Source organism: Abramis brama (assembly GCF_963993115.1).
Source record: "Abramis brama genome assembly, chromosome: 7".
Classification (NCBI taxonomy): Eukaryota; Metazoa; Chordata; class Actinopteri; order Cypriniformes; family Leuciscidae; genus Abramis; species Abramis brama.
Genome location: NC_139969.1, coordinates 40497535 through 40509866, shown reverse-complemented (window position 1 = coordinate 40509866; position 12332 = coordinate 40497535). Strand labels below are relative to the sequence as shown.

At 41.1% G+C, this 12332-nt stretch overlaps 1 protein-coding gene across 2 annotated transcripts in view; it reads left to right on the top strand.

Annotated features, from left to right (window-relative positions):
* adgrl2b.1 (adhesion G protein-coupled receptor L2b, tandem duplicate 1) overlaps positions 1-12332 on the top strand; it is a 117456-nt gene that overhangs the window by 87744 nt on the left and 17380 nt on the right. For both annotated transcript variants that reach the window (XM_084120587.1, XM_084120586.1), the window contains 2 exons: positions 6362-6453; positions 11805-11973. In XM_084120587.1, coding sequence (XP_083976713.1) covers positions 6362-6453; positions 11805-11973 — 261 coding nt within the window. The remainder of the gene's footprint in view (positions 1-6361; positions 6454-11804; positions 11974-12332) is intronic.

The window sequence follows — 12332 nt, the reverse complement described above, 5'->3', positions numbered from 1 at the left end:
TTTTTTAATTACTGAGTGTTTACTTGTCTTTAATAATGCTTGAAATGTATATTAGTTAGGCTAGATATTTTATGTTAGATCTTATATAGACAGTTGTGTGCTTTTCTAAATCATTTCCAATCAATTGAATTTGCCACAGGTTTACTCCAATCAAAGTGTAGAAACAACATGATCCAGAGAAATTGGATGCACTTTAGTTAAAAGGGTCTGAATGCTAATGTCAGTGTTGCTTTTTAATTAATTTGCAAAGTTATCACATCAGTTTTGTTTTGTCGTCATGAGGTATGGAGTGTAGATTGATGTGATGTGAATATTTTCCCAAAGCATTTTCGTATAAGGTTGCAACATTACAAAATGTGAAGAAAGCAAAACAAAGGGGGTATTGTTGAATGCACTGGAATAATATGGATAGCTAAAGTTGTTTCCATACTGATAAGAATTATGGCATCACTATGAGGATAAAGAGAGATACAAAAATATGACAAAAGAAGAAAAATCCAGGCTATTTTCCAAAAAAGGGTGCTGTGAGATGCTGTTATACTAAGGTGTGAAGTCAGTGCTGTTTAGTTTATATATGCAGTTTGTTTATAGCAGGGTTCCTCGATTAGTTTTTACCAAGGGCCAAATTCTGCCGACAAAGCAAAGCCAGGGGCCACCGACCACAATGTCATCGCCTCAGTGTTTGCTCTGCTATTGTTGTTGTTGTTTTGTTAAAAGAGTCACAAATCACAATATAATTATTCTGATTTTATTTCTTTTTCTTATTTTCGTTTTATCATTAGTCTGTTTTATTCCACCAATTATGAGCATTGAACAAACAGCAACTCTGGATCTCCATGTGTGACTGATCCTGCTCATCACCACACTGGATCTCTTCTCATCAATTCCCCTCATAGCAGATTCAAGTATTAGACCTATCAGCATTCATATTTTACTGTTCTTACTCGGATCAAAATAACAGTATTAACTGGCACGTACTCGCCATTCAGTGAGAGAAGTGACGTGACGGCCTGAAGCAATAGCTGTGATGTTAGGGCTACAGTCCTGAGACGCTGATCGAGATGCGCACGGACAGCCTGTTCATGTCCTGCTTCTTGATGATGTGCATCATAGAGAACAATGACGCACAGATGTAAGTGGATGGGAACATTGAAAGAAGGAACATTGCAGTAATTCTGCTGTTCTTGAATTTAGCTTGGGAAACCACGTTTGTCCAAAAGTCGCTCACACCAGCCTCCTTGTGCTGCTCTCTGACATTTCCAAAATCTCCAGCTGCAAAGATGCTTCATCTAAGGATGAAACCAGGCGTTGGGCCTCAGCATTGTCCATCAGCTGGGACTGAAAATGTCTGTCTTAGGAAGAGGAGGAGTTCACTTGACAGGTTATTCTGTCTTCATACCGCTTCGTACATGTCAGCAATCGTGTGGTTCTGGCCTTGCGATTGCAAATTAAGCTGATTTAGGTGAGACATGAAAAAAGCACGAATGCCATCTCTGTGTTGTCGCTCAAAAACCTCAGAAACGTCTCTGCTTTTGTCTTTGAAGTCTGCCTAAAAATGAACAAAGTTGATTTTGAAGTTCACACACTCTTTCCAGCCATCGCTCGGCCATCGGACAAGACCGTGCCGTTCTGCAGACCTTTCCTCCAGCAAGGCTCGGAAAAGGCGATGTTGCAGACCAAACTCGTGCGAATAAAGTCCAGCCTCATCACAGTATCCATTGTCTCATTAATTTTTCCAGACAATTTAGCTATTGACATCAGCTAGCCTGCTCATCAGGCCTCTGTGATGTCCAACCATTGACCCGTTAGTGACAACTGACACATCTTTGCTTAATCCAATCCATTCTTTTCAAAGAATTGCATCAGTTTGTTTAGTTAAAAAAGATTTATCCGGTTGCGCGTCCCGTTATTGGCAGCAAACAAAGCAGCTCTTCACGGAAAACCTTCCCATCTGACGAACACTGACAGCTGTTCACTGTCGGATCGGTCGCAAGACGAGTCTATTGCAGGTGACGTGACTTCGGCTTTCATGTCGGATAAAAGATTGGACAGACACTCATCCGCCAGTGCCTCTGCTCTTCTTGTTGCCGTGCAGTCGGATAATGGCTCCTTCTGGAATAGGTGATTTAAAACTTCATCCACCTGTCAGTCGCACAGGTTTTAATTAATTTGGCATCCGTGAACGGCTTTTTGGCCTTTGCCAGGTTCTGAGCCGCACGTAGGGAAGCTGCGGTGCATTCTGCTGTATGGATGTGGTTTATGAATAACTGCAACTGATTGCTTGTAAGCTGCTACCAATTGTGTTACCAAAAGAAATTATATTTTGCACAAAGCCTATTCTGGGACATATATATGTAATTAAATCATGCAATACATATACACTACCAGTCAAAAGTTTCAGATATCATTCTAATATGCGGATTTGATGCTCAAAAAACATTCATTATTATTATTATCAATGTTGAAAAAAGTTTGAAAACAGTTATTTACATTTTTATTCCAGGATTATAAATGTGTTTACTGTAAATTTTGATCAATTTAATTCATCTTTGATGAATAAAAGTATTTATTTTATTTTTTTCCCCAAAAAAATAAAATAAAAATTCTTACTGACCCCAAACTTTTGAAGGGTAGTGTTTAATGTTACAAAAGCTTCTATTTCAGATAAATGCTGTTCTTTTGAACTTTCTATTCATCAAAGAATCCTGAAATAAAACTGTAAAAAACTGTTTTCAACATTGATAATAATCATAAATGTTTCTTGAGCATCAAATCATCATATTAGAGTGATTTCTGAAGGATCATGTGACACTGAAGACTGGAGTAATGATGCTGAAAATTCAGCTTTGATCACAGGAATAAATTACACATTAATATATATTTACATAGACAACAGCTGATTTACATTGAAATATTATTATTTTTTTATTTTTTTATTTGATCAAATAAATGCTGCCTCGGTGAGCAGAAGAGACTTATTTTAAAAACATTAAAAATCTGACCAGTCTGAAGCGTGTGACTGTGAGTGTAGACTCAGTCAGATATAGAGAAGCGTGTCCTCCTCAGGACTCTGAACACCAGCTGCTTTATTAAACTTCTGCTGGTCGGTGTGTTTGGGGAATGAATGTAAGGGTGAGATGGAGGAGTGTTGAGGTGCGAGTGTTGTGCGAGCCTAGCTTCATAATTAATAACTCAGCGTTTCTCTGAAGACCCTCTCTCTCTCTCTCTCTCTCTCTCTCTCTCTCTCTCTCTCTCTCTCTCTCTCTCTCTCTCTCTCTCTCTCTCTCTCTCTCTCTCTCTCTCTCTCTCTCTCTCTCTCTCTCTGTGGTTGGGTATCGTTTACATTTTAGCGATTCCGATTCTTATCAATTCCGTTTCTGCTTATTAATTCCGATTATTATCAATTGCCATTTTCGATTCGAATTTTGTAAAAAAGTCATTTAGGTTCAAACATATTTATTCTGTCTCCTCTCCTCCAATAAGCTGGTGTGTGTTGAAGTGTTTGGTGTGTGTTGGGCGTTCTGCCGTCGCATCATTCACATGTAAGCGTTTTGAGTCCAGAGAAAAGCACTACACAAATGTGACAGATTATTGTTATTATTATCATTAAAGTGGTGGAAAAAGAGGTGAGGCGTTCTCCAAACAGAACACAAGCTGACACATGGCTAAATCCTGTCGGCTCACTTTCCTCTCGGTCCTCACAAATCCAGATGTTTCCAGATTCACAATGTCAAATTTGGTTGCTAAACTATTATTTATCTATTAAACAAAGCTTGTGTCCCAATATCCACATATAATATAAACCTTCACATGCGCAAACGTGTGTTTGCTGTCCCACCATCGGCACAGCTCTACTGTACAACACAGCGTTAAACAGAGCCGTGCAACTACTCTTATGCTGTCTGCGTTTCATTTTGAGCAGGCTGAAAATGACAAAATAATAAAATCTACTTTATTATATGTTGTATTATATGGCTTTATCGATATATACATTTTGCAGCTTTCAAAAAAATCTTCTTTCCCCCAGTAACACTCTTTCTCTTTCTCTCCTTCCTTCTGTCTGTTAGTGAGCAGGGCTGATCCGCTTCTGAAAGCCTCTGAGTTGAGTTCTGTCTGTTTACGTGTGTGTGTGTGTGTGTGTGTGTGTGTAGGTCTGTTAGTGAGCAGGGCTGATCCGCTTCTGAAAGCCTCTGAGTTGAGTTCTGTCTGTTTACGTGTGTGTGTGTGTGTGTGTGTAGGTCTGTTAGTGAGCAGGGCTGATCCGCTTCTGAAAGCCTCTGAGTTGAGTTCTGTCTGTTTACGTGTGTGTGTGTGTGTGTGTGTGTGTGTGTGTGTGTGTGTGTGTGTGTAGGTCTGTTAGTGAGCAGGGCTGATCCGCTTCTGAAAGCCTCTGAGTTGAGTTCTGTCTGTTTACGTGTGTGTGTGTGTGTGTGTGTGTGTGTAGGTCTGTTAGTGAGCAGGGCTGATCCGCTTCTGAAAGCCTCTGAGTTGAGTTCTGTGCTGTTTACGTGTGTGTGTGTGTGTGTGTGTGTGTGTGTGTGTGTGTGTAGGTCTGTTAGTGAGCAGGGCTGATCCGCTTCTGAAAGCCTCTGAGTTGAGTTCTGTCTGTTTACGTGTGTGTGTGTGTGTGTGTGTGTAGGTCTGTTAGTGAGCAGGGCTGATCCGCTTCTGAAAGCCTCTGAGTTGAGTTCTGTCTGTTTACGTGTGTGTGTGTGTGTGTGTGTGTGTGTGTAGGTCTGTTAGTGAGCAGGGCTGATCCGCTTCTGAAAGCCTCTGAGTTGAGTTCTGTCTGTTTACGTGTGTGTGTGTGTGTGTGTGTGTGTGTGTGTGTGTGTGTGTGTGTGTGTGTGTGTGTGTGTGTGTGTGTGTGTGTGTGTGTGTGTGTGTGTGTGTGTGTAGGTCTGTTAGTGAGCAGGGCTGATCTGCTTCTGAAAGCCTCTGAAACACTGAGTTGAGTTCTGTGCTGTTTACGTGTGTGTGTGTGTGTGTGTGTGTGTGTGTGTGTGTGTGTGTGTGTGTGTGTGTGTGTACACGTGCTCCTGTAACCTGTACAGAGAATCAGTGCTTAAATCAAACGTTTCCCAGATATTGTTACAGTGTCGATATGTGACACACATTTTGAAATCAGATATGTAGATTTTCAACACTTAATATAACTCATTTTTAAAGTTTTCCACTCATTTAATGTCATTTTACAGTCTTTTATTTTTAAGCATTTGATGGAAAGAGGCTTGAGAGAGCCTCTAAAATCAGGATCATGTTTTTATATTGAAGGGTGTGTTGTGGAAGTCAGGAGACCAGACACTTCTCTTACACATATTTACAACAGATGAAACTTTTTTTTTTTTTTTGGGGACTCATTTTTCTGTGAGTTTCTTTAAGAGGTCTTCTCTGGTCAGCCTGAATTACATCCCCATGTTCTGGGCGGTGAAGAAAAACAGGAGCTCTCGCCAGAAGCAGACGTTTCCCGGGCCGGAGTTATGACTTACACTCGTCTGAGGCGCCGCTACTCTCACAGCGTCTTTATACGTCAGCATCAGGAGCAACTGGAAGCACTCGATCTTCCTGCTGATAGTTTAAGTCTCCAGAAATATTAACATTCTCACAAGCTTCTGTCCTAAGATCTGTCTGAATTGAATTGAACATCTTTCCATCTCTTTCCAGTTTAGAAGACGTCTTGGAAACTCCCGGTGGAGTTCATCCACTGGGAACACTTTACAGTAACGTTCATTAGTTAACATGAACGAAGAATGCACAATACTTCTACAGCATTTATTCATCTTAGTTAATATTAATTTCAACATTTACTAATACATTATTAAAATCAAAGGTTTTATTTGTTAACATTAGTTAATGCACTGTGAACTAACATGAACAAACAATGAACAGCTGGATTTTATTAACCAACATTAACAAAGATTAATAAATACTGTAACAAATGTATTGCTCATTGTTAGTTCATGTTAGTTAATACATTAACTAATGTTAACTAATGAACCTTATTGTAAAGTGTTCCCCATCCATTCTTGCACTGTGACATTTTTGCAGTTGCTGTCTACTTTATGAATTATTGAAGGCCATACTTCACCGTTCAGATCATAGTGTACCAGAGCCAAAATAAACCACGCTTTATTTTTATTTAATGCCTTTGCTACAGTCGTCTAATAGCCCGCTGATCACATGACCCGAGAGAGACGTCCCTGCCTCATCAAACTGTTGCTGTTACCGTCCAGAAAGTGCAGCTGCAAATATGAATATTAAATGATGTTTGATAAATACTTCATCTGAGTGATGAATGGCAGATGTGCGTTCCCAGAACTGTGTGGTCTTCTCAACACACACACTTCTTCTTCTCCCACAGCTCAATCTCATCTTTCTGGCGGTGACGATGTACAAGATGGTGAAACACTCGATGTCTATGAAACCTGACTCCAGCAGACTGGAGAACATACGGTAAGATCTCACAGCTCGACTTATCATCATGATCGCTCTATTCAAAGTGGCAGGACTTTAAAGGGTTAGTTCACCCAAAAATGAACATTCTGTCAGTAATTACTCTCCCTCATGTTGATCCAAACCCCGTAAGACCTTCGTTCATCTTCATCTTCATTTTTGATTAAATCTGAGAGCTGTCTCACTCCTCCATAGGCTTCTCTGTTATTGAAACTTCCCGGCCCGGAAAGTAAAGACATTGTTAAAATAGTCCAAGTGACTACAGTGGCTCAACCTTAAGTTTATCAAGCGACGAGAATACTTTTTGTGCGCAAAACCCCCCAAAAATAACGACTTAATTAAACTATTCTGTGTATTTCTCTGAGTGAGTTCACGTAGTGTAACAGCGCAGCGCTTCTGGGTTGTACGTCACATGTAGGCTCACTATTGGCCGACGCTGGTCATGTGTGATGCGTGTGATGCTGGCCAAAAGTGAGCCTCCGTTCAACCCAGAAGCGCTGCGCTGGTACACTATTACCCCTTTTCCACCAAAAAAGAACTGGTTCGGAACTGGTGCTGGATCAAAGTTGGTTCAACTTGCGACCCTTCTCAGAACCTGTTTGTTTTTCCACTGACGAGCCCAGCGAACGGCGTCGTTACGTCACTGTGTACGTTGCCATAAGCTACGTCTTATGGTGCATTCACACCGGATGCGAATAGCGCGTCAGGCGCGAGTGATTTCAATGTTAAGTCAATGCAAAGACGCGTTACGCGAGTAAAAAATTCCTGCGGCGTGAATGGGGCGTAGAGCGCGGCGCGGTAGACGCAAATACGCCTCATTCGCGCGTCAAGTTTGCGCGAATTGAGTGTCTGGCGCGTTAAGCGCGAATGATTTAATTAGTGCTTTTTGTGCATTCACGCGTTTGACGCGAATTCGCATCTGCCGCCCGAGTTGAAAAATCTGAACTTCTGCGTCAATTCGTGCCGCATTAACCAATCAGGAGCCTGCTTGCTGCTGTCACGTGGTGAAGTGACAGTTTATAATGTTATTTTATGTTTGGCCTCAATAAATTATTTTGTAATATGACTAAAATGCACAACAAAGCAAATCTTTCACATAAAAACTCGATTTCAATATATGAGAGATACTCATTTTGTATTGAATGCTATTTATTCCATATCTATTCTAGATTATAAACATTATTAATCTAATGTAAAGACAACAAACACAATTATAGTGTATAAAAACTTTTTTTAAAAATCACAGGACAGGTTTCACTTTTGGAGGCTGGCTCCATTTATTATCAAAACAAAAATAAATCACAGATTAGGTGCGGGTGAGGGTGAACCTCGCGCCGGGCTGTACAGCGCGGGCTCGTCAGGCAGCGACCACTCGAGGCCGAGGCCTTATACGGCCTACGCTGTCCTCGTCAGCGTCCTCACCGTTAGGTCCACCAAACCCAGCTCCTGGAGCAAATTGTGAAACTCCTGAAACCCTCCGGAGGGTCTGGTGGACCCGAGTACAGCGACGATGTCCCCTACGCAGCTGTTTCTGCTCTCCAGAGCATATACGTGACTCTCTCGATTAATGCTAATGCTCGATAAACATCTAAAAAAGATGGCCGCCAACGGGTTTTGACGCGCGAATTAACACAAAGTGGTCAAGCGTATAACTAGACGCGGCAGGCGTGAATTTGACGCGCTATTCGCGTCCGGTGTGAACACACAGTTAGCTTTCCTAGAAACGCTTGCACCAAATTCAAGCATAACAATTACAATGGCGGACTACATCATCTTTCTGCAAATGTTTCTCCTGGCTTTGCGATCCTATATTGCGATCCTAGAAGAAGACGTTTAGAACACATTTGTGCTGCTCGTCTGGATTACTATAGACGGAGGTTACGTTCGAGAAGAAGTTCGACAATAACCCCACCCCCAGCCCCCGACGTAAGCATGACGTGGTAAAAGAACGGTTCTAGTCCAGCAAAGAGTTGGTGCCGCTTTGGAACCAATTTTCCTGGCCGAGAACCGGTTCTTTGGCTGTCGAAACACAAAGAACTGGTTCGCGAGTAGGCACCGGCTCCGGTGGAAAAGGGGTATACGTGAACTCACACATAACCCTTTTCCACCAAGGCAGAGCTGGGGCTGGTTCGGAGCCAGAGCCTAGTTTCAAATCGGTTCTTTGTTTATCGACCACCAAAGCACCAGCTCCGAACCAGTAAAAGTGGTTCTTAAGTAGCACCAAATCATTGGTCTAGAAGTAAGAACCGCTTACGTCAGCGGCTGGGGGCGGGGTTACCGTGACCAACAAGACGAACAGAAACTTATGACCGCCATTTTTGAATTAGCAGAATTAGCAGATAAACACGATGGACACGATTAAACAGAAACAGCAGTGGTCAGAGGAGGAAACAAGCTGCTTTCTTGCACTCTGGTCCTCTTCAGAAGTCCAGAGTAAGTTAGACGGGGGTTCGCGGACGAAACCGGTTTTGCAGCAAATTCAGCTAGAGATGGCTGTAGTGGGGTTCGACCGGAACCTCGAACAGATAAGCAACAAACTAAAAAAACTAAAGAAGGACATGGAGGTTAGCAACATGCTGAGGCTAAAATATAAATCTCAGGCTAAAGTCGGCATCTTTTAATGTCATAAAAATAAATGTCATGTACATACCGTTACTCTCGCTTGTAATCTCCGTCTGTACAAATAAAGGCGAGCCGCGCGAACACGTTGGATCCGCCTTGTTTGGATGCCGATGTAGGTCCGCAAAGCCATGAACATCAACAGCAAAGCAACGTCCGCCATTGTTGATGGTGTGTTTGTGTTTGGCGCCACCGCGCTAACGTTGCTGGGAAAGATGAGACGTTTACAGTGACGTAAGACCTGGCTCTGTGCTGGCTCTTTAGCCTGTGGAAAAGCAAACCGGTTCTTTGGAGGCTCGTCAGTCGAACCAACTCCGAACCGGCACTAGCTCTAGCTCTGAACCAGCACCTGGTTCTTGTTGGTGGAAAAGGGTATCAGAGGCACACAAAAAGCCTAAACACTCTCAATAATCAGGCCGTTTGGATTTTCTGAGCAATATGATGTCATAATGCTCATGCTTCGCCCACGACCACTGACGGACTGTCCCGTATTAGCATATTTCCCAAATGAGCATATTTCCGCCCTCAACTTTACATGAAGAACCGAAATAATCACACCAACTTGTGGAAAATGGGCATCCGATGACCCCTTTAAAATGATGATTGTGTGATTTGTATCTCCACTCTCATCTGGGTTTTGTGCGTTTCTAAGATAGAGATTTCATCTGGACCTGTAAATACTCCAGCACGGCTAATAGGGGTTTATGGGAATAATTAGAGGAAGCATTAACTTTTCAAGCAGCGTGTTATTAGCGCATTGCTTCACTTCCTGCAATGTGATATCACAGTCTGACCCGCTCATAAACATTAACTCCATGCATGTTTCCAGATGGGCCGTGATACGCAAGATGTTTTATTGCACCCAGAGTCATGATAAATTCTAAGAAATCTCCCCTCGTCGTGTCCATTTGAAGGATCATCCGTTCAGGACGTGATCCACAGGAACAGTTGCAGGAATCTCTGCTGGGAACGAGTGTGGTGATAAACTGCTGTCTTAGACTCGTCCGTATCTGGGTGGTCTAATCGTTGGAGTGGATTATATTTATATAACAAATCATGCTCTTTTTTTAAAATCATTAATTTGTGTGTTTGTGTATTCCGTGTAAAACTGAGCAAATGAATGCAATAGCTAATCAAAGGCAATTAAAACACTCCGAGCGAGGAAATAAGCTCAGCTCAGCATGAGCCGCTTCACTCCTGCGAATGCTCTCGGTACAATCAACAAGTGCAGAAACACTGTAAATAAGATTAATCAATGCAGACAGCGGGAACACTTTACAATAACGTTCATTAGTTAATGTATGTATTAGCTAACATGAACTAACAATGTGCAATACATTTGTTACTGTATTAGTTAATTTTTGCAAATAAAAATCCAGCTGTTCATTGTTTGTTCATGTTAGTTCACAGTGCATTAACTAATGTTAACAAATACAACCTTTGATTTGAATAATGTTTTAGTAAATGTTGAAATTAATATTAACTAAGCTTAATAAATGCTGTAGAAGTATTGTTCATTCTTAGTTCATGTTAAGTAGTTAACTAATGTTATTGCACGGCTCTCTTGCTCTCTCGTTTCATACAAACTCTCTGCTGCCATTTTGTGATGATTGTTTTGTACACTGTTGGATTATGAGATACAATAAGGTACGATTTTAAAACAGTTTGATCTGAAATCAGTATCTCTTATCCTTATAATTATTAATGTGGTGAAATGCTGTGGAATGACTGTATACCGTATCTCTTAAATATTCCTCTAGTTTGAACTGAAACTGCTCTCTCTGCCGAAGCTTTGCTAATTATTTACTTATGTGGCAAGTAGCCGTGTAATGTGCGGGATAATGTCCATCCAGCCGGCTGTTATCTCAGAATAAACCGCTTCAGTCTCCGCTTATTTTGAGAGAGCTACCGGCTGGATGTACATTATCTCTTACTTACCTAATGAGCCTTATCGTAAAGTGTTACCAAAACAGCTATAAACTAGTTCAGAAAGGCACACACAAAGCTTGTTGTATTTAAATATGTAACAGTCTGAGAGTAGATTGTAATCATTCACTGGAAACTTGTTGCTCACGCTTCGCTGGTCGAGGAAGACGCCACCACTCGTCTGTACTCTGATAACGTCTAACGGACACAAGCGGGATTGGAAAGACAGCGGAAATACATAAGCAAATAGAGAAAAATGATAAATAAAGGGACAAAAATTTAAAAGTCCCTCTGTAATCAATAATTGTATCCCTAATAAAAATAATTAAAACTCCTCTTTGATCACCAAAATGACATATTTAAATGTTTTATCTTTAAAAAAAATGTCTTCATGTCTTAAAATATCTTGAATGTAACTCGACACCCTTGCCTCATTTAGTATGTGCGGTTCTATGAATATGCAAATGAGCCCCGCCTCCACTCACTCACTCAGCTCAGAGATCCACTGGTTGACGATCACACGTTGATCTGATTGGTTACAAGGTAGTTTGTGACGTCAGAAACACCAGCGATTTCAAAGCGTGTTTTTGAGACTGTCTTTGGTTCACTGCAGTTTTAAGGAGAAAATACTTATGAACTTAACTTATGAATTTACACATGGCTTGTCTTAAAGCACATTAAAAACACCACATAGACACATAAACAACATTAAAGGCTGGATTTTCACCACAGGGATTAATGTTTCGAGCCGTTGCGCTGGCAGAGAAGGCTGGTATTGTCTTTAAAGCGTTGTGCTGTTGTTTCAGGTGTTGGGTGTTCGGTGCGTTCACACTGCTGTGTCTTCTCTGCCTGACGTGGTCGTTTGGTCTGCTGTTCTTGAACGACTCCTCAGTCATTATGGCGTATCTCTTCACTATCTTCAACACCTTACAAGGGATGTTCATCTTCATCTTCCACTGTCTCCTGCAGAAGAAGGTAAACCAGAGACCGCCTGTGAAAAGCTTCATCGTACACCTCACTGAAGGCTGCTGAACATATTAAATATTGATTCATAATAACATTTTCTATTTTTCCTATCAAGTTAAACTAGGCTTCTTTGAGCTTATGGTACTTAAAGTAAAAACAATTCAAGGTTGTCTTTTTAAAGGCTTGTTTTAAGAGGTTATTTCCTTGATGTATTAAACAAAGTATATATTTAATTATACACCCTTGCCTCAAGATTTCATATATTTTAGTACTGAGTAATATTAATGAACTACATGTACTTACTATAGGGTTAGGGTAGGATTAGGGTTTGGTTCAGGGTTAGTTGCATGTAATTATGCATAAATTAT